Source organism: Hyperoodon ampullatus (genome assembly GCF_949752795.1).
Source record: "Hyperoodon ampullatus genome assembly, chromosome: 12".
Lineage (NCBI taxonomy): Eukaryota > Metazoa > Chordata > Mammalia > Artiodactyla > Ziphiidae > Hyperoodon > Hyperoodon ampullatus.
In genome coordinates this window covers 80,182,219-80,205,631 of record NC_136925.1, presented here as the reverse complement: position 1 = coordinate 80,205,631, position 23,413 = coordinate 80,182,219, and the positions used below count along the sequence as shown (strand labels likewise).

At 43.2% G+C, this 23,413-nt stretch overlaps 1 protein-coding gene across 1 annotated transcript in view; it reads right to left on the bottom strand.

Annotated features, from left to right (window-relative positions):
• SNX9 (sorting nexin 9) overlaps window positions 1-13,655 on the bottom strand; it is a gene marked incomplete at its 5' end in the record, with an annotated part of 87,440 nt that extends 73,785 nt beyond the window's left edge. Inside the window, 3 exon segments of the mRNA XM_079716397.1 lie at window positions 13,401-13,427; window positions 13,429-13,592; window positions 13,595-13,655. Coding sequence (XP_079572523.1) covers window positions 13,401-13,427; window positions 13,429-13,592; window positions 13,595-13,655 — 252 coding nt within the window.
• Window positions 13,656-23,413: the final 9,758 nt, after the last annotated feature.

Below are 23,413 nucleotides of genomic sequence, written 5' to 3'. Positions count from 1 at the left end.
AGGCCCTGAGAATGGAGAGAACTCTGGGCTCCAGACAGAAAGCACTGGTGAGAAATACTGCAATGGGGAGACACAGCGTGGCCTCTGTTTCTCCCACCACCACCTCCACTCTCAAAGCCTGGACCAGAGGACCTGAGCTAGGGGAAAAGACAGTGGGAAAAGTGCAGAGTGGAGGCCAGAAGCAATGGCGAGACCTGGAGAGAGCCCTCAGCCCGGTGCCAGAACCCCAGTGAAACAACAAATCGACAGGAGGGGATAGAGCTTGTACTGCATTAGGATGCAAAGTGTCTGGGTTTTGCAGCTTTGTGTCCCACTAGAGCAGGACAACAGCAAAATGGCTCCAGTTCCCTCAGGCACAGCAAGGGAGTGGGACAGAACTCCCCACCTGAGGGTGCAGACTGCAGGAGAGGTGGCTGGAGGGCAAGACACGACCCTCCGCCCAAGGCATTATGTAAGGACCCCCACCTTCAAGTTACACCTAACCCTGGGCACGAGGAGGCGGCGGTGAGCTACAGGTTATAGCTGACTTTCCCAGTAGGATAAGGACATAATTCGTTGCAAATTGTTACAGAAAAATGAAATTCTGTTCTTTTGCCCTACCTGGATTGTGCAATGGAACTCACACCTGAGTTCCTATTATTACTTGTATCTTACATATGAGGAAAACGAAGCATTAAGTAACTTTCCAAAGTGATATAGTTGGATTTGACTGGGATTTGAACCCAGACTCCCAATCTCTCTGCTATTCCACCACTATTGCACTGAAATACATAAATTTAATAATCACATAGAACTAATTTTTTCATTCATTGCATCTCTAATAGAAGACATGACAAAATTTCTTTTCCAAATGTAAAATTCAAGGCAAATCAAACAGCAATAACGGAAATGTAATAGCTTTTATGTAATAGCTAACTTCAATCATAGAATGCCAACAACCTCAAGATCAATTCATTACCTACATACATATGTCGCCCCACAAACAACAGTAAACATAAAAAAGTACAATTTATTGAGAAATACTTAATGCCAAAGAGGTACTATGAAGTCATTAGCATTTGGAAATGTATCTGTATTTTATTACTAACGAATCTTCATATATTTTAAAAACAGTATTGCAAATGTGAGGAAGATAAACAGTCTGTAACAATGTTTGCTCATGTAGATTTAAAGATCCCCTGAAAACTCACCAGCTGGGAATCTCTAATCTAGAATAAACTCTACGTCTTGCAAGCCAGGCACATGAAACACTCCAAATACTTTAACTGAACTGCTAACAGGGAAATCAAAAGGAGCAGATCGGTTTTAACCATTCGCAGACGCTGTGTCCAAGGCCACAGGGATTTAGAAGGAGTCACGTCATAGAAACATTATCTGCATGGCACGTGTTGTTCACTGGTTCCCAAAAGTGGCTTAGTGCCTAGCCCCAGATAAAATTTTATATCACAACTAGGCATACTGGAAATGTATGCCTTCTCTGAAATGTACTTTCTGTCCTGCAAGGGCGGTCACTATGATAAGGAACTGTTTGAAAGACCTCAAACTAAATGTGCCCTCACTTATGTAACACTACTCCCTCATCTCAAGCAGAGAAATGATCTTCTACACTGTGACTGACGTATGTCAGAGTAATTAACTAGTTTTTATTTTTACATAAGTTTTTCAGACTGTGGCCTCTTTACTGACATAAACTCAGTTTTACTCTTAAGTTTCCAATGACAGTAAATGCAGCAAAACAGACAAAAGGGCCTCATTTCCAGCCCTAGATTTCTGTGCCATCACTGGACATCGCATGTACTTCTACCACAGCAACAAGAACTCTGAATTGAAGCGATTCAAGTGCCTGTTTCCCCCATTAGACTACAAATTCTTTCAGAGTAGAAAAATGCATGCACTGTTCACTTACAGTATTTATAAGTTCTGGAGAGAGACTGTTGAATGAAAAAACATGCTTTTGATTTTTGGTAGCATACTTAACATTTCCCATAAATAACCCTTGATATTTATGTATAATAATATTCTGATGTTAACCACAGAATGTGAAAATCAAATGTATTCCTTCCATAACTAATAGTGTATGCCATTTATAGACCAACAAAAAGACTCTGAATGGTATAAATGCCAACAAGGATTTCAAAATATTTTTCTGCACTGTTTATATACAGACATACATTAATTCTTATTGATAGTGCATAGGCAAGTTGCATGAATACAGGCTATTTTCTAAAGCACAGCCTTGCCTTCATACATGAGTTCTAGATCAACTTAATTATTCAAAGGTAGGTTCTTCTAGGTTAGGGACTATATTCATTGTTTTCTCTGGCTTTAAAAACGTGTGTCATTTTACTTTTTTGAGGCATCTAAGTGGGCAAACAGGAAAGTTTAATCTGGTGAAATTTAAATTCACCGAAATTAAGTATAGGTGCATACCACACAAGTAAGATAAAAAACTGGATTTACACAAATATCATAGATTATCTCAATTACAAAATAATTAAAAAACAGGATTCTTTTACACAGTAATCCCCCCTAGCGAATTAAAACTGTTCTCATTATACAACCATTTTAGGAACATGTGATACAAAGCACGTAAGTCTGGACTGATTACTGTGAACTATAATGATATTCAAAATTGTATGGCATGTTTTCTGGCTAACCAAAAAGCAACAGGAAAAGTAATAACGAGTCACAGTCACCTCACCACTGTAATAATCAGACTCTACTAGATTAAGCCATTTTGCACGTAACACAAATAACCAATCAATACAACACTAAAAACCACAAGTTGATGAGAAGCTTAACAGTTTTTGAGAATACCAACTTTTAAAATTTTCAGCATTACCTTAACTCAGTTCGATGAGAACACTTTAAGCAAGAATGAAGTATGCACTGCACACAGGGTGTTAGAGCCCACCCATTTTATAATCCACAGATTCCAGAGATGAACCTAGGACCGAACCCGAGTTCTTACTTTCTTTTTCAGTCTTCTGCAACATTGGTTCTCAAAGTGTGGTCCCTAGACCAGCAGCCTCAGCATCACCTTGAAACCAGCAGAAATGCATGTTCCGGCCCCACCTCCTGAACTAGAAACTCAGAAATCGCACAGCAATTGTGATTTAACGAGCTCTCCAGGTGGGGGACTGTGATGCAGCTGGGGTACCTCAGCTCTACCATTAATGCCTAAACTCAGGAAACATGATGACCACTCATAAAATAGTTATGCACTTTAGTAAGAGTCCAATTTCTCTCTTAGATGGAAGCTTATTACCATTGCCATCATCTTCTTTATAGCAGAGATTCCTAACGAGTCAGAGAAGAGGGGAGTTTGGGGGAAAATATTTAGTACTCAAATTTTAGAGAACAACCATTTATCACTTGTTAAATACAAACTACAGGAAAAGCATGGGATGTTTTTACTTATCAAAAAGGGGAATGGGTTTTAAAAAACTATAAATATAGTAGTAAAGCCTAGAACCAGAAGTAGCTTTAAATATTAGAATTTTAAAAAACAATCTCCATATTTTTTGGTATCATCATGGCTTTAAATGATTAAGATGGATCAATCTGATGTAACTACAGATCTCAGTAGTCTAAAGCCTATTGATTTCCTAGGTTTTTTGGTTATAAGAAATTGGATATACTTACTGGTAATGGCAATCACGAGACAAAGTGAGTCTGACACATCAACAAAAAGGCTGTAAAATCTTAAATTCAACTCCTGACTTAAAATCTTATGAAGGTGGGGAACGTACAAGAGTGATGAAACTGCCGCTGACTCACGAAGGAGTACTCTGAGCTCCTGAGGGAACGAGTGCAGAGGCAGGTAGAACATAAATGTATTTAAAAGAGCAATTTTCGGGCTTCCCTGGTGGCGCAGTGGTTGAGAGTCCGCCTGCCGATGCAGGGGATGCGGGTTCGTGCCCCAGTCTGGGAAGATCCCACATGCCGTGGGGCAGCTGGGCCCGTGAGCCATGGCCACTGAGCCTGCGCGTCCGGAGCCTGTGCTCCGCAACGGGAGAGGCCACAACAGTGAGAGGCCCGCGTACCGCAAAAAATAAATAAATAAATAAAAGAGCAATTTTCAAGAACTCCAGGTTCAGTGCTGGTTATTCAGTAAGTTTTCAGGTTTTTTTAAAAGTTTAAGAAGCATACTTTTTCTCCTTTGGAAGAAGAAAATATGGTGCTGAGGGAAGAAAAATAAATTTTAAGTTTCTATTTGTAATACTGAATGCATTAGCATTTTTCTATTAAAGTGCCACTTACTATGTATAAGCACTAATTAAAACCTTTTTTTCAACTTAGCATAATTCAAAACAAGTTAACAGAAGATGGATAAATTTAGGAGTCTGCTTGAGAGGCCTGGCTAATGACAATAAGTTTTTTTTGTTTTTTTTTAAGTTTGTTTGTTTTTTTGCGGTACGCGGGCCTCTCACTGTTGTGGCCTCTCCCGCTGTGGAGCACAGACGCCGGACGTGCAGGCTCAGCGGCCATGGCTCACGGGCCCAGCCGCTCCGCGGCATGTGGGATCCTCCCGGACCGGGGCACGAACCCGTGTCCCCTGCATCGGCAGGCGGACTCTCAACCACTGCGCCACCAGGGAAGCCCCCAATAAGTTTTTAAGTTTAAAAAAAATTAACTTGTTTTCTTCCTTATTAAAAAAGCAATAAATATTCATTACTCAAAATCTTGAGAATACAAAACAGGCCTAAAGATGAAAAAGAAGTTCCTAAGTGTGAGATAGACAACTACTATTAACACACAAATTTACATTTTTAAGTCCTCTTCTGTGAATTTGCATTAGATATACATTAAAACTGGCATTTAACTGGTACATTTTAAATAGCTCATTAATTTTTTTTTTTGCGGTACGCAGGCCTCTCACTGTTGTGGCCTCTCCCGTTGCGGAGCACAGGCTCTGGATGCGCAGGCTCAGCGGCCATGGCTCACGGGCCCAGCCGCTCTGTGGCATGCGGGATCTTCCCGGACCGGGGCACGAACCCGTGTCCCCTGCATCGGCAGGTGGACTCTCAACCACTGCGCCACCAGGGAAGCCCCAATAGCTCATGAATTTTTGAATGTCTACTCTCTTAGGCAAGGATCCAAATCTTAGCCTTACTTCCAGCATAAGAGAAGCACACAGGAACCGCTAAAACTGTCTGCTGAACTGATTATCTGGGATCCTACAAGACAAAGTCTGGACTTGCAGACTGTTAAGATGTACTATGTATGTATTTTTTAAATGACTGATGTGATCAAATAAGGGTTAAAATTCACTCAATGACTTAAAGAAAAAAATATACATTTCAAGACTCAGCTCCTTGGAAAGCCTTGCTGGCTTGAGAAGCTGCAGCAGGCCTACGCTCCGCTAGAACAATAGAGCTTCAGGGTAAGGACAGGCCTTCCAGAGTGACACCCCAGCGTGGAGCAGAAGGCCCGGCACTGAGCTCATTCGATACTCAGATGAAGCAGTCAGTGAATGATGATGGGGAACAGTTCCCAGAACAAACTGCATTTTTCGCCTAGTTAACTAATGTCTAAAGTCACATGTCCCTTTGACTTATATGTCCCCCGTGACACAAACAGGTGACTTCTGAATCCTGACTCTGCAGGTAATACTACTTACTCTATGACTCAGTTTTCAGATACTAAAAATAGCTTAGAAAAATTGAGTCATACTGAATAACATCCTCAAGCACTGTATTTACAGCACCTAAAAATGAATAAGATGGGCTAAATCTATCATGTGTTTTTGATAATCAAAGGGGGAGAACAAAGAAAAATACCAATTGGAAACTGAAATGCCCAGCCTGTGACTTTGATGGCTTAAGGTTTGGTTTCAACTAAAATGCTTAACAACTTTGCTTTTCCACCTTTTTCTCTCCAAAAAAAAGATGAACACTTTGTGTGCAGATATTCCATTCCTTCACTTTACAGTCTGTTATAAAGATGCTCTGACTTGGATTTTGTTCCGGCACGCATGGCAGGCTGATACCATGAACCACCACCAGACTGAAACACTGAAGTGCTGAATAAAATATTAAAAGCAAAGACACACCCAAGCACACAAACACCTTTTAACACACACTGCTGAGTCAGCACAAAAGGAAAGGATCTAGAGAGGTCAGAGGACATGAGAGCAGAAACCCTGGGAGGAAAATGTTCTGAGACAGGATTCCACCCCAGGAGTCTCCTCTATGCCCCGGAGAGTCTGAGTTTGGGTCCTGCTCTGCAGGCTGCCCTGGGGGACGCAGGAGGTGACAGATGAACACTCCGGTATTAAGCTCGAAGCTGGACCCCAAAAGGACCTCCACATAAGGAAAAAGAACCCATTGTACAGAAGGGAACAGCAAGGAAACCTGCCTCATCTTTGACCCAGAGTAAGGGAATAAGGGAGATTTCCCCTGAGATCTGAGGTCCATATTTATGCTATAGAGTATGGCTGGAAAAACATTAAGCCAGGAATTAAAGTTACAGTGATCCCAAGGATGTAGTGTCCCCAAGAGACTGGCATAAGCAAGGACACATTCTCTGTGGACGAATATAACTCAATCCAGGGAGCCAAACCCTTAGGTGAAGTTCCAAGGAAAATGAGCAACTCACAGAAATAAAATCACAAAACGCACAAGAAAACAAGGCACCATGAGTGAGAATGAGTGGAAACAACTGCGGAATTAGACCTCAGATATTAGAACTAACAGACACCAACAATCAATGTTTCATATGCTTAAAAGAAGCTTAAAAATATGAGCAATTAGAGAATATAAAGAATGATCAAGCAGATTTGAAACAAAACCAAATAACATAATTTCTAAAAATAGAATACAATTGAAAATTAAATGGATAAAAGAACAGATGAGGCCCAACTAAAGAAAGAATAGTAAACTGAAGGTAGGAGTCAAAGAAATTATCTAGAAGGCAGCACTAAGAAAACACGGCAGGTTGAAAGTTAGGAAGTTAGATATCTGTTGGACCTTTTCATGCTAATTAGGGTTCCAGAAAGAGAGAACAGGAAAGAGGCAATATTCATGAAATACAATCACTGGGAATTTTCTACAGCTGCACTCCCCACTATGCTAGCCAGTAGCCACGTGTGACTATTTAAACTAAAATTAAAAACACAGTTCCTCAGTCACGCTAACCACACTGCAAGTTTTCCTTAGCCATGCGTGGCAGGTGGCTACCACACGGACTGCACAGATGTAGGATTATTTCCATTATCACAGGAAGTTTACGGAACTGCACTGGTGCAGAAGTACTGAAACATCCATCCTAAGATCCAAGCTGCCCATAAATCCCAGGCTATATAAATAAAATCCACACATGAACACACTAAGGTGAAACTGTAAAATACTAAAGACACAGGGAAGGTCTTAAAAACAGGCAGAGGAAGTATCAGACTATTCAGGCACAATATTAGATGGCCGACTTCTGAGCAGTAACTCTGAAAGATGGTAGGAAACAGAGGAAATAACAGAACTCCATACCTAGAAAACGATCTTTCAAGCACAGGGCAAAACACATTTTCACACATAAGAGATTTACCAACAAAAAACTCTCCTTAATGGAAATTCCAAAGAATTCATTTCAGGCAAAAGAAAAATTATCCCGGAAAGAACTGAAATGTAAAAAGGAATAGTAAGCAAAGATATGGTAAAAGTTGATTAAATCTAAGTAAACATTAACTGTATAAAAAACAAAAATAATGTCTAATTTGTGGTAGAAAAGACAGAATGAAAATCCTGGGCAGTAACCGTGTTGGGAGAGATGACTGGAGCCGAGCTTCTTAAGGTCCCTGTAATCCAGGGGGAGGGTAATGATATTGAGGACTTTTGGACTTTAACGTACAAATAGTAACATATACGCTTACGACAACCAGTTGAAAAAAGTGTCATACAGGCATACCTCCTTTTATTTGCTTTGCATTACTGCACTTTGCAGATACTGCAATGTTTTCAAATTGAAGGTCTGTGGCAACCCTGAGTAGAGCAAGTCCATTGACACACCATTTTTCCAACAACACCTGCTCACTTCGTGTCTCTGTCACCTTTTGGTAATTCTCCCAATACTACAAACTTTTTCATTATTATTATATGCGTTATGGTGACCAGCGAACTTTGGTGTTACTACTGTGACTCTTAACATTTTTAGCAATAAAGTACTACTTAATCAAGGTATATACGTTGTTTTATAGACATAATGCTATTATTGCACACTTAACAAACTACCATATAGTGTAAACATCACTTTCAAACGCACTGGGGGGCAAAAAGTCCGGGCGATTTGCTTTACTGCAGCAGTCTGGAACCAACCCACAACATCTCCGAGGTATGCCTGTAAGGAACAAACCTAAAAAGTTGAGGGGCGGGGGGTGGGGAATCCTCAATGAATCCACAAGATGGTAGCCAGAAATCCAAACACATCAAAACCACGAATAAAGCAACCCTCTAGCCACAAAGACTGCCAAACAAGACGAAAAGGTAAAATTCAGTTACAGGCTTTTATATACCAGGAAAATATTTACCAAAAGAAAGCTAGTGAAACCACGTTAACTTTTTGACAAAACTGTCTTTAAGAAAAAATGCACTATAAAGAGGGTCATTTCATAATGATAAAAAGTTCAATTCACCTGGAAGATACTACTAATCCTAACCTTAGAGAAATTTTTTAAATTCACCATTTTAACATCTCTGTCAAGTAGACCAAAAGACATTAAGATACAACAGATCAAGTAGAATTAGTAAGGATACAGATGGGAACAGCATAGTTAATAAATTTGTATGGACATATACAGAAAATATACATACATTGATTAGGGAATATATATATTCTTTTTATGCACAGGTGGTGGAACATTTATAAAAACTGACTATATAGTGGGTACAAAGTTAGCCTCAACGAATTTTCAGGTATGGTTATTAGTAACAAACAGACTCCCTGATCATGATGAAATTAAGTTTGAAATCATTAACAAAAAGATAAATAGAAAAACCTTATACTTTGGGAAATTAAACACATTTCTAACAATTCATGGGTTAAAGATAACTCTTTTTATTTTATTTATTTATTTATTTTAAATTTATTTATTTTTGGCTGTGTTGGGTCTTCGTTTCTGTGCGAAGGCTTTCTCTAGTTGTGGCAAGCAGGGGCCACTCTTCATCGCGGTGCGGGGGCCTCTCACTGTCATGGCCTCTCTTGTTGCGGAGCATAGGCTCCAGATGCGCAGGCTCAGTAGTTGTGGCTCACGGGCCCAGTGGCTCCGCGGCATGTGGGATCTTCCCAGACCAGGGCTCGAACCCGTGTTCCCTGTATTGGCAGGCAGATTCTCAACCACTGCGCCACCAGGGAAGCCCAAAGATAACTCTTTTTAAAATCTCAGAAGTATGAAGTTTTTTCCAATTACCTTAAAACATAGCCAATTTCTCATGTAATAATTAGTAAAACTGATTTATTTAAAAAACATTGCCAATAACTGAGCTGTAGATGTCTATTTTCCATTGTGCATGCACACTTTAAAAAATTTTTTACTAAAATGCACAATTAAAAGAAACAAGCTTACAGGTGGAGCTAAATAGTTTTAACAGCCACCTATCTCAATGGAAAATCTTTTTGCTTTTTCAAACTGGAGAGGGAGGAATCGGGACAAGAAAATTCAACATTCATTCACGGAATAACAGTTTATCAAGAGCCTGGTCTGTGCCTGTCACAGAAGATACACAGAGGAGCAAACACACAGTCCATCCCCCTGGGGCTGACAGCACCCTAAAGGAGACAGCCACTGGGCAGAGAAACACATGTAAAACGGCAGTCTGCATGTATGATGTGACCCTGTAACAGGGGTCGGGGAGATCAGAAAGCTTTCTGTAGGAAGTAATGCTTCGAGCTAAGACATAATGTGTAAAAGAAAGTATGTAGGGGAAAAGGCCAGAGAACAGCATTCCAGAAAAGAGGAACAGCATATGCAAAGTTACAAAGTTTTTGGTGGGCAATCAGAGTAAAAAACTAATTTTCAGATGGTCAATACAGAAGCAGGGTATAGTAGAAAACTTCGCAAAATGTTTATGCTTTCTCATTTAGTCCTTCTTTAATAAGAAATCGGTTGACGTTCCTACTGTCATAGAATGTTTCTGTGACTACATTCTGTGACTACAGAATGTCTAGATATTCTATTTATGAAGACACTTTAAAAAAATATTACTGTTATGCTAAACTGAATGGTTACCATTTTCCATACTGTTAAAAAAAACTATCAAAAACAACTTAATCTTTAAGACGCTTTAGAAAGATATTTCTACTCTTTTCTTCAATAAACCTCTTCAGAAAAGAGGTTTTTGCTCAGGAGAGACTACAAAGTATGCTTTCTAAACTCTTCTCGCTAATGTATATCATGGAACAGTCCTGAGCAATTCACTCTTTTCCTACCGCTAATTTCAACATTCCACACTCACTTCATTCAACCAGACAAGCACTATAACACAAATATACAACTTTAGACATTGGAGATGGAAAGAAAAGTTAAAAAAAAAAAAAAAAAGCACCAGGGACTCCTAGAATCTGGTTCTAATGCTTACTCCTAAAAGTGACTACATAAGCACAAGAGGATTTAAATTAGTTACCAAAGGTTAACTGTGACACGGAAATTACAGCTAAATTATATAGCTATGGATTAACTTCGTTAACTAGTTCCTTCATGTCCCTTTTGCTATATCTAGCCCCCCCAAAAAAGAATTCCTTTCCCAACACTTAATAAATAAATAAATAAATAAATAAATAAATAAATCCTAAGTGCACCATATGACTGTGTAAAAATATAACCTGGCGTTCCTATTAGAAGTCAAGGCTACACACTCATATTAGCCTTTTGTTGTATTTACTAAATGAGACAAGGCTGGGGCTCAAAGCGAATTCAGTATTCTCCTGAGTAATGATTAGAAACAAAGAACAGATAATTTCTTTAAAATGTGCAGTTACTGATTAACTTTCTTTGGCAGTGAAGAACTATTCATTTTTCTTCTAAAAGATAATTTCTTTCTATTGTGAATATACCAGTGCAGTTTTTTTAAAAGAATGATAGTTCAAAGATAACTGCATCTTCAAGAAAATATGTAAGAGCAATACATAAGAAAATTATATCTGAAGAGAACTGAAGGTATTTTCTGGTCAATTCAAAGGGAAACCCAACACTCCCTAAAATATCCAGATATTGTATTTATTTCTTATCACTTAATGCTTGTAGCAGGAGCCCGAGTGCCATAAGAGTCTTCAATTTTAAAGAAAGTTAGATGTTATTACTTACTATATGTATATTCTCTCTTACTAAAAAGTACCTACCCGATTAAATTAAAGGAAAGAAAAAACCCCAAACTACTCAGATGTTGGTAAGGGCAGGGATGGGAAGTGGGGGGTGGGTGTGTAACAAAATAAGGACAAATTTACTCTCTGGGAACAATTAAAAAATGAGACTTTGGTTTGATGTAAGAATCATCAGGAAGTAGGAAAAACAGAGAACTGAGGAAGGTTCCTATATAAGTGCTTCTCTGCTCTTCCTTTTTTTTAAACCAGAAGTGGTTTGTCACAATGTAAACATGGAAAGGAGTCCCGTGTGGAATAGTGATTACAAAGGTGAAAGAAACCAAGACTCAATTACTGGAATTTGCCTTCGGAGGAGTAGACAATAAAGTAGGAAGTGCTTATACATGCTTTAAGGCTTGTGCTTAGTGAGGACAGACGCAATTCAAGTTTAGTACAAGAACTATTCTCCTTTTTAATTTTATAGAAAAACTAAGTTCAGGTTTAAGTATCAGATAAAATTTTCATTACATATACCAGCACTAGTTGCTAATCTGGGTCCCACTTAAAGGACAGTCTAACATGCATCAGTAGATCACGGTGCAAAATACCAAAACGCTGACCACCTCTGAATAGGTATCGACCACAAACAGCTTTTAAGGTTGCAAGATGAGTATAAAATAGGACGTGTAACTGGTAATTTCTGGAATGTTTGGCAACAAACCTCAAAATCAAATTTCCTGAGAAATCCCTGGCTTAAGTTTTGTTTTGAAAAAGATCAACACAAAATGATATATGTTAAAAAGGTAGCAAAGTTCTATCACACCTAATAAAACCAAGGAAGAGCGTAGCCAATAATATATTAACAAGAAGGTAATTATTTCAGTAACAGCAGGCAACAGGTTCCCTTAAGAATCTCCATTTTTAAAAAAATAAACACTACACCTAGGCAGATACAGAACACAAAATTTCATGGACTGAAATATCTGATCTTTCAAAGGGATTTGAAATTTATCAGTTTTCAAAGTTCTCTCTCTACCAAAAACAAAAACCCAACAACAACAATCTAAGGTTTTCACCAACCCAAGAGAAGCTTCGAGGTTTCAAAAGTAAATATGGTAGAGGGTGCTGATGTTTATAAGGGACACTACTAAACTATTTGCAAATATCAATCAAATAAAAAAGTCAACTCAAACCCCATCACTGGCTCGTGGAGGGGAGCGTGGCTTTCCCATTACTAGGTGACATCTAGAACTAAAGAAAACGCCCCAGCCCAGGGAGCGGGAGATGGAGGCTCCTGCAGACTCAGGTAGCAAAGGGTGACCGCTTCCACCGACAATACCATAAAATAAGCAAATCACCACTCCTGGCCAATTACCAAGCGCGAGTCAAAGTTCCACCACGTAATTCGGGCCTGGACCTTTTTTTAAGCAAACACGTAATTGAAAGCAGAGTCATTTCCCTCTTTGCTTTTTATTCATGCTGGAAATAACATTCAAACCAAAAAGGTAGCAAAACAAAAGAAAAAAACAGGAAAACTGAGGGAAGTTGAGGAGCGGGGCGTTCCACTGGCGTTTTCCCTCCCCGGGAACCCTCGTTCATCGGCCTGGATTTTAAATTCTCAGTCCTCCCCGGCGGGGGTCGGGCCCCCGAAAGCGGCCCGTGGCGCCGGGGTCCCACCCTCTGCGGAAGGAGGAGACGCTGCTCCCGTGGCGGCCGGACGCGCGGGGAGGTGAGGAGTGGACTCCACTCGGGAAAGAGTCGGGGCTCCCGGCGGTCAGGCGGCTCCTCGGAGCGAGCGCCGGGGCTGCGGGAACTTCTCCTCTCTCTCCCGGCGGCCGCGGCCCACGCTCAGGCGCAAACTTTGCAGACGGAGCCGCGAGCGGCCGGGGTCCCGCCCCGAGACCCTCCCGCGCCGCCAGCCGAGCCCCCGGGCGCCCAAGCCCCGGCCACCCGCCCGCTCCGCGTAACCCGAGCCGTGCGGGGGCCGGGTGGGCCCCGGCGCGACCCCTCGGCCTCCCCGGCGGCGCCGCCGCCCGCGCCCCCGCGCCCGACCCTCCCCGCGCAGCTGCTGGGCCGAGCGGCCGGCCGGGCCTGGGCCGCGCGCCCCTCACCTTGGTGGCCATGGCGGGCGGATCCCTGGCCCGGGACGGCCGGCTCCTCTCCCGCGCCGCGTCTGTCGGCCCGAGTCGGCCGGACGAGGGCGAAGGCGGCGGCGGCTACGGCTGGGCCCCGGCGCGGCGGCGGCGGCGGCGGCTCCGCCTCGGCCCCGAGTCTCGGCTCTGGGCGACTCCAGCCGCCGCCCGCTCCTCCAGTTCCTGAAACTCCCCGGCTGCGCGGCCCCCGCCCCCGCCGGCCGAGCCTCCCATTTACCGTGGCGTGCGCGGCGCGGCCGGCGGAAGCGCGCCCGGTGCCCTCGGCCGGCCCGGCCTCCTCTCCCACTTTCCGCCCCCGCCCGGAGCCTCCGCCCCGGGCCGCGCCTCCGGGCGCCCTTTGTTCCAGCGCTCCGGGCCGCGTCCGCGAGTGGCGGCCGGGTCCGGGTCACGGCCCCCGGCCGCTCCCCGCCTGGCCGCCCGTGGGGACGGTGAAGGGGACTGGGGACACGCTTTGAGGGAACGCCTGCCCGGGGAGCCGAGTCCCGACCGCCTCCGGCCGTCCACCGCGACTGAAGTTTCGGTGCGAGATGCACGGGGGTGCGACCAGAGCTCTGCGTCCCCCGGCGGGCACGAGTCACCGACGGGATCTTTGTCCCGCGTCGGGATGGCTGTGGGGCTGGTCGAGCTCTGGGCTGAGTGAAGTGAGTGTTCAATAAACCGCCGGCACGGAGCGAAGCAATGGCTTCCTGGTCCGACTGGCCCTCCGAGGAGGATCTGCCTCCAGCCCGCAGTTGACCGCGGGCTGTGGTCCCGGCTGGGGCTCCTGGGCCCGGACGCTTGGGGATTTCGTTCTGAGGCGCCCCATTAACCTCCTTCTGGGCTCTTGATAAATTTAAAAACGTCTCAGGGCCCCAGAGGTTTGGGGGAGACACAACAGGTTTCTCGAAATGGAAACGAGAGGTCTAAAATTTTCCATTTTCTTATCAAAAGGTTTTTCTTCAGAGTTGGATGTATGGGCTTTATTAATAAATGAATGACTTAAATTGAGCAGCAAGATTTTCACTCAAGTACAAAAGCCATGACTGGAAGACATATCTTGATGGATATATTAGCACTGTAAATCTTGTTTTTATCATCAGGAATATATATATATATATTTTTTGATAGGCAACTATCAAAAATCAACTTCAGGCCAGGAAAGCGGTATTTAATGTCAAATTGTGTCCTCTCAAAAATACTCTGACTTCCAGAGATTTCACTGGTTATGTTCAACAATGGGGTTTAAAATGGATATGATACTACAATGTTTTCTGTGAATTTTTGTGTTTGCTGAGCTCAGGGCCACAGCTATAATCATCCTAATATTCATAAATAGTTGTCTTTCTAAGTAAAAGTAAAGTTGCAGACGGACATTCATTGACAACCTACTTGCTATGTAGTAGGCTTTTAACATGCCTTAATCTCACTTGATCCTTATAGGAAATCTTTGAGAAAGTCGTTGTTGGTCACTATTTACAGACATGAAGAAACCAAGGCTCACTTAAATAACTTGGCTGATTTGGTAATACATAACAAAATTAGAAATGACCATAACCTTGGAACTAGCAGCTCTACTTCTAGGAATTTATTCTGCCAGCACTCTTGTCTAAGTGAGCAAAGGTGCTTTCAGTAAAGCATTGTTCTGTAATAACCCCAAACAGAAAGTAACCTATATGTTTGTTATTCTGACTGTTTCAGTAAATATGGTATATCCATACAAATGAAATACTAGGAAGTCCATAAAAATGCTAATATTTTAAGAGGTATTAATAAAAGTAAAAAGAACATTAGGTATAGTACAATCCATTTGTGTACAAAATATGAAAATACATTGTATATGCCTAGGAAATTGCTGAAAAGATTCACCAGAGGCTAATGTCAGAATTTTTGAATATGTATATGTTACTTTATCTTAAAAAACAAGTTTATATTTTAACAACTAAATAGATATCTTCACTAAGAGTACACAGTGGTATGTGGGAAAGCCAAGATGTGAACTTGGGTAATAGTGTAAGTAATGAATTTTCCTTATTCTTTTAAATTTGAAAGCTGGCTACAGCTCCCTGCAGCAGTTCAACAATGCATATTTTGGGCTTCCCTGGTGGCGCAGTGGTTGAGAGTCCGCCTGCCGATGCAGGGGACACGGGTTCGTGCCCCGGTCTGGGAAGATCCCACATGCCGCGGAGCGGCTGGGCCCGTGAGCCATGGCCGCTGAGCCTGCGCGTCCGGAGCCTGTGTTCCGCAGCGGGAGAGGCTACAACAGTGACAGGCCTGCGTAATGCAAAAAAAAAAAAAAAAAAAAACAATGCATATTTCGATAGGAAGATGCAAAGTCAGGTTCACTCCTGTGACCTATGCCTTTCTGCATGCAAGTTCTAGACAACCAATCAGCCTAGGCACCCAGCACCAAGAAAGCAGGACCAGGGACATCCCTGGCAGTCCAGTGGTTAAAGCTCCGTGCTTCCAATGCAGGGGGCCAGGGTTTGATCCCTGGCTGGGAACTACGATCCCACATGCTGCACGTGAACTACGATCCCACATGCTGCACGTGGTATGGCAAAAAGAAAAAGAAAAAAAGAGAAAGAAAGAAAGCAGGAGCAGAGTCCAAGGCTTCCCTACCTGAACGATTTCTGTAACCCTGGCTTCGTGTTTAGAAGTAACCAGGTTGACATCAAACTCAGAATGACCAGTGCAAATTAATATAAGTATTTAAATAAAGGTGCGATCACTACCTGTGTTACTGAGGTGTAGTCCCTGACGTAATCCTCAAGTGAACCTGATCTCCAGCTCCATCTGCTACAACCCTCCTGGGGCTCTGCTCTGACGCACTAGCCTCTCACTTCCTCCTGACTCCTGATCTTCACACTCCCTTCCACGGAGAGGACCAGGACTGGCTTTGGGGCGTGTGACCTGTGCCGTCTCGCAGGGCCCCGTCCTTGCTTTAATGCTCCGCCTGTGCCATCTTTAAATTCTTAATAGTTTTGAACAAGGGGCTTCACATTTTCATTTTGCACTGGGACTCTCAAATTATGTTGCTGATGTTGTTTCTTTGTCTGAAATACCTGCCACCCATCCACCATCCACACCCCCTCCACCACACCCACACGCCTTGCTAACCTTCCACTCATCCTTCAGAGCTCCCCAGAACTGTCACAGCAGTTAAAATTCGTCAGGGACATCTTCCCTGTCCCAAGTCTAAGTTAAGTTCTGTTGATATAAGTTTTCACGGTACTGGTTTCCTTGCCTTTGGAAACATCTCAGTCTGTAATTCGTTAGAGCGACCATTTGCCCGCCTCCCCCATCAGACTGTAAGTTAAGGAGAGGAGGCCCGGTTCCCCTGTCTTGCACCTGCCTCTAGCATCACAGCAAGCTCAGAGTAAGCCCCCACTAATACTTTGTGAAATGAACGAATAAATGAATGGATGAGAGGGGATACAAATCACAAATTAAGCAGTATACCATTTGCCTACGTTTACTTTCAAGCAACTCATAGAATTCTGCGAAACATGTTTGAAAACCACCATCTCTATCATTACCTAAGTTAATGTGAAACATTACACAATACAAGTTTTCTGAAAGTTTTATTACTTGATATCATGTTTTTTGAAAAAATAGGGCTTCCCTGGTGGCATAGTGGTTAAGAATCCACCTGCCAATTCAGGGGTCACGGGTTCGAGCCCTGATCCGGCAAGATCACACATGCCGCAGAGCAGCTAAGCCTGTGCGCCACAACTACTGAGCCTGCGCTCTAGAGCCCGCATGCCGCAACTACTGAGCCCGTGCGCTACAACTACTGAAGCCTGTGTGCCTAGAGCCCATGTTCTGCAACAAGAGAAGCCACTGCAATGAGAAGCCCGCACACCGCAACGAAGAGTAGCCCCCGCTCGCCACAACTAGAGAAAGCCCGTGCGCAGCAATGAAGACCCAACATAGCCAAAAATAAAAATAAATAAATTCATTTAAAAAAAAAGAAAAAATACTCTTCAGAAGTGTTAATCCTCTACGACAATGTTTTATGAGGTAATGTTGATTTTGATGGCTATAATTGAAAACGAAAATGCTAAATTAAGTAGTATTTACTAGAGATGGAGTACCCAATTCATTATTTAAAATGCAATAAATAAAGATTAAATTGTATTCAAGATAATACTCTTTAGATACTCTTTAGTGTGACATCATTGAAGTGCACATCTCCTGTGTACTTTCTAGTTATTGCTTGGCATTTGTCTTGGATGTAATTACCATGTACATGAAATGATAAAATGGCAATCTTCTCACTTATGGGTGTAAAAATGAGACCAGGGTGGTTAAATGACTTACCCATGGCCACAGATTAAGCCAGAGTGGAGACAAGAGCCCAATTCTCTTATCACAGGTCTCCAAAACATGTCATTTTCAAATTAAAAATATTTTAGGTAAGAGGTTTGAAGGGCGTTTTGTGACAGTCGAGACAGTCACTGCTAAAAACAGGACAAGGACTCCTGTCCTGAGCTGTGGTAGGAGCCACCCACCCACACTAGAAGGACAGAGGAGGTGTGGCATCCTTTCCTCTCATCTCATGGAGCCCAGCCACCCAGTGGAACAGGGGCTTCTCCCAAACTAGAAAGTTGACTTCACTCAGGATCATCATGAAGAGCCCTGGGCCAAGTTGGGAAGTAGGTGGTTTCCTCTTCTGCTTACCTTGATCACCCATTCATACCTCTTCTCTCCCTTCCTCCTCCCTAGACAAACTTCCTCAGAGGTGGTGCCTTACATCCTGGCCCTCAGATCCCAGAACCCTGGCGTTGAGCCTGGCACAGGCCAAGTTCAGTTATTTCCTTTACAGCCAAGTTCAGTTATTTCCTTTACTCCTATGGATGAGAACACAATTGATTAGTTAAGAAATTTGATTTGCATCTGCGGACGCTTTCAGTTATAACTAGATTGCACTATCAAAAGAAAAAAGAGCTGTAGCCAGAGCAACAGAGCCGCTCTGTTTGGGCTTTGCACTCTTTTTATTATGCCCAGGAAAAGGGAGTGATAAGTATTCCTAGGAAGCCTGAGCTAGTGACACAGCTGGTGGCGATGCGTTTGTTCAGTAACGGTTGTATGTTATCACTATACACTTAGGAAGTTAAAGCACTTTGTTTTAACTGCAGAAGATAATATTAATTTCCTTGTTGAAGCTCAGAAACTCTCTAGCCCCAAACTCATTGCTTTTCACACTGAAAGGATCGTTTTTAAAATTCATCTTTCAAGAACGTGAAGTTTCTTAGATACAACTATGATGATTCAGCAAACCACAAGTACAGTCCCCATCCCACTTTCCTTCTCTCTTTTTTCCTTAGTAAGACCCCAGACTTTGGTGTCAACAGATCTGGATTCTGTTACTTATATACCATGTGACCTTAGGTACATGACTTAACCTCTCTCATCCTCAGTTTCCTGAACTATAAAATGGGGTAATAGTAGTACCTACTGCATGGCTTTGTTGTGTGGGTTAAACTAGCTAATGAGCTCATAGGACTTAGCAGAATAAGCTCTCAAGAAATATTAGTTATAATTCTTCTTGTTTCTTTCTTACGTCATAATTAGATTGTCCTTATGTTCCAATAACTCAGAGCCCAATTAAGTGCTAGGTCATGTGGAAAGGGAAGGTTGCCTGCCATTCCAGTAACCAAGGAATGTTACCGCCATCAAGCCTTCAGCCACTGCAGCTGCCCTCACCCCTCCACGGTGCGCCCTGGTGGGAATTCAGGATGGAGAACAACAGGAAGCATTCTATGCCCTGGATACTGGCCCTAGATAAGACACATATCTAAGGAATAATTTCAGTGAATCCAGACTCTTGCATCTTCCCATATATAAAGCACTAAAATCATTAACTTGATTAACAGATGTTAATCATTAACACCTGTTATTTGTGATTAGCAGTGATTTTTTTTTTTTTGCAGTAACCTTTTGATGTTTGACTACATTTTTTTCCCAGCAAAAACTCCTATATATCCTTGTCACCGAACTCAGGTCCAGCTGCTCGCCACTCAAAAATCAATACCCGAGGGACAAATGTTGGTAGAAAGGAAAGTTGCTTTTAATCAGAAAGCCAACAATCTGAGGAGAAGGCAGACTCATGTCCCCCAAAAACCAACTCCAAGATTCTGCTGAGCCATGAAAGTTTTTAAATGGGAAGGAGGGAGTAATCTCAGTTAATCAGTGAGGGGGGGATTAAACCCCCAGCCATCTCCCACTGCGTGAGGGCTTGTCCACTCCTCATGAGGTTCCTTTAGATGTTATTTTGTTCACACAGTCTGTTGGTGATATTACTGAAGGGGAAGCTAGGGAAGAGATCTGGTCATCTGTTAATTACTTATTCTTCATTTCTACTTCTTTGATCTATGGAAAGAACCAACAGGTTAGGCAAGGTATTGTGTGATCATAAGATTTGAAAAGTGTGCTTGGGCCAGAGATGAGCAGAGCTCGGGGGCGCCTGGTTTGAGGCTAGTTACAATGTAGCTTTGCTGAAGTGACAAGAAAAGGGGCTTCCTTCTGAGAGCGGTTTCCTGCAAAGAGCTGCTTACAAATCCCCCCCATCAGCTATCATTCCATTTCTCTGGGATTAGGGATGAAGGTCCATCTTCTGTAACTGCTTCACGCTGAGAAAGAGCGTGGAGGCCTTAGAGTGAGATATAGAAATGGAGCTGAAGCATCTCTTTGCTGACAGTTTTAGTTTCCTGCTTGCTTACAAATACAGGCAGAACAAGCTACAATTATTTTGATGCTCACAAAGAGATTATTACGAGCAATAGTGTTAATCCCATACTCTTTTTTTTAAATTAATTAATTAATTAATTTTTTGGCTGAGTTGGGTCTTCGTTGCTGCACGCGGGCTTTCTCTAGTTGAGGTGAGCGGGGGCTACTCTTCGTTGCGGTGCGCGGGCTTCTCACTGCGGTGGCTTCTCTTGTTGCGGAGCATGGGCTCTAGGCATGTGGGCTTCAGTAGTTGTGGCACGTGGGCTCAATAGTTGTGGCTCACGGACTCAGTAGTTGTGGTGCACGGGCTTAGTTGCTCCACGGCATGTGGGATCTTCCCGGACCAGGGCTCGAACCCGTGTGCCCTGCACTGGCAGGCAGATTTTTAACCACTGCACCACCAGGGAAGCCCTATCCCATTCTCTTAAGGCCAGTTCTTGGACTTGTGCTACCCATAGATTCAGTACTCCTCAAGATGGAGCAGCTTATGTCATGGCTGCAGTCTGGTCATCATGCAGTTCGTTTTTTTCCTCTGGTGGCAGTTACAGTATCTGTAAAACAGTTCAGGGGTGTGCATCAGACACTGAGTCTGTGACTCTATTGTCCTAATCATTAGCTGCTTGAGCCTGCTCCTTTGTGACTCAGGGAGGGCTGGGAGGCTTCAGCTTTTCGACAAACAAGAGGCAGGGGACACGGAGGGCCTTTGTACTTGTCGGAGGAGGGGCACAGGGTTCTGCTCGGTTCCATCCCAGCTCTTCTTTTACCTCTTCCAAGCAGTTCCTCAGATCTATCCGAGAGGCTCTCTTCCAGGCTATTGTCCTCAGTAAGGTCCCAAATAAAACTTAACTCACAACTTTCTGGTTGTGCAATTTTCTTCAGCTGACAGTCAAATAATGGGAAACTAATGTGGGAATATGAAACTGTGAAAAGTAATGTGAACAGGAGGGTCACCTACTATCCATGTTGGAGGATGGGAAGAGTGGAGAACTGTACGGACCGCAGAGTCAGCCTGGGTCCGGCACACGGACGGGTATACCTTCTCCCACTTTATGAGTTAAGTAAGTTAAGTGAAGTTAAAGTGAACCTCAGGGGTGGCCTTGAAAATAAACAGCAGAAAGGGGTGCAACAGGTGCTTTTCCAATCACAATAAATGTTCTAAGCCTTCACCTTGTACCCAGCGTTGGGCTGTTACACTGTTACAGGTGTTAGAGATAAAAGTCCCTGCTCCCTTAGAACGTACACTCTGCAGAGGGTCGAGGCAAACAATAAACTACAAATAAGTATACAACATGTCAGGTGCTTTAGCAAGTCCTCTGAAGAAAAATCAAGCCAGGCAAGGGTATAAAGAGACGTGGGAGAGGTTATTTTATATTGATAGAAGGCTTTCCTTTGGTGTTAGGATAGCCCAAGGTATGAATAAAAATGTTGGGGTTTTTGTTTTGGCTGGTTGGCTGATTGGTTGGTTTTAATTTTTGTTTCATTTTGACTGTGTCACTTCTCTCTCTTCACTGTTTGGAAGACTCAATCCATGCTATAATAATGGGACATAGTGTCCAGAACTGAAGATCTAGCGGGAATCGGATTGCTAAGATCTGAGCAGGCAGGAAAGGGCAGGAGGTAATGGTGGGAAGAGGCTGGAGGTCGGTGAGGCTGCACAGATGGCAGGGGTGGCACGGGCAGCCAGGGTTGGGCCTCAGCAGGGACTGTTTGCTCAGTTTGGGTAGCCCTGATTCCCAGAAGGAAGGTTGGGATAGAAGAATGAAGCCAGGGTAGTAATGGTAAGACGGGCGAACCAGTTGGCTTCCCAAATGAGCTCCTAGCCTCCAGGATCAATGGTGTTCCCCAAAACCTTACCCTACGATGTCGCTTTGATTTTCTGACCTGTTGCGGACGGACTCTGGTGTGAGTCCTCAGAAACGTACTTACACTCAGTGACGGGGCACAAAGTGGACAATAGTGGGAGTAGGAATAGTTGGGTGGCAAAGGACATTTTGCTAGCTCGTGTGTCATTGCTCAAGTCACAGGCTATGCAGAGTTACTTTAAAGCTAAAGTGCCACCTAACACACGAGCACACACAAACACACACTCGTATATTCCTTCTTTGTGAAAGGCAATTCTAGTGACAGTGGTTGTGAGATACAAGTGCAGGACATTTGCCACTACTACCCTTATTTAGAGTCAGGTGCTGTGAATCACAGCCTTTGTCCCTTGGAGTCCTGTTCTCCCCCAAGCCTTTGATCAGAAAGGCCACCGCTGCTGAGTGCTGAATGGTGAGCCCATGGCCCTGGACTTGGACAGTCCTTGGCTTGAAGCTCATTTCTGCTGCTCACTAGCTGTGTGAAGTTGAGCAGGTTATTTCATCTTGATCCTGAATTATACTTGATCCTGAATTAATTATATTGTTACTGCCCTGTGGCTTACTTAGCAGATTCCGTGAAATAGTTATCAATACCTATGCATTTGGTGGCCTTCACTCCTGGGTGTCAATTTCTTATTGTGGTTCTCAGATCTATAACAAATATTCTAATATGCTGACCCACAATGATTACAGCTGGGTTTTGTTTTTTTTTTTTGTGTGTGTGTGTGGTACGCGGGCCTCTCACCGTTGTGGCCTCTCCCGTTGCAGAGCACAGGCTCCGGACGCGCAGGCTCAGCGGCCATGACTCACGGGCCCAGCTGCTCCGCGGCATGTGGGATCTTCCCGGACCGGGGCACGAACCCGCGTCCCCTGCATCGGCAGGCGGACTCTCAACCACTGCGCCACCAGGGAAGCCCCTTACAGCTGTTTTATTAGTCACATCCAGTACCTGTCTTTGTCTACTCCTATGGCACTTCTGTCTTCTTTGCCTTCCCAGTCATTCTTCTCTTTCTCCAGCATCCTCTTTCTTCATCCTCATTGTGTTTCATTTAGTCATGTGATATATTTAATCTCTTCCCTAGTGTGTCCAGCATCTCTACCCTAGTTTCTCAGAATTTTTACAGGCACCTCAGCAATTTTCTGCTTCTTAAGATCATTAATCTCTGATTAAGTCAGGAAATGTCAAAATGCAAAATATTCTTTTCAGTAAATAAGTGCATAGAAAAACTCACAATTCTTATAAGCTCTGCGTTAGTTTCAAAATAAGTAACCCATTTTATGTTATACTTTGTAGGAATGGAGACATTCCAAGCTTAATTTTTTTAAGGATTAAATAAAGAATTGTTCGGAAACACATGTAGTTCTCATAAACAGTCGCTATCTACCAGTCACCTGTCCATGCCA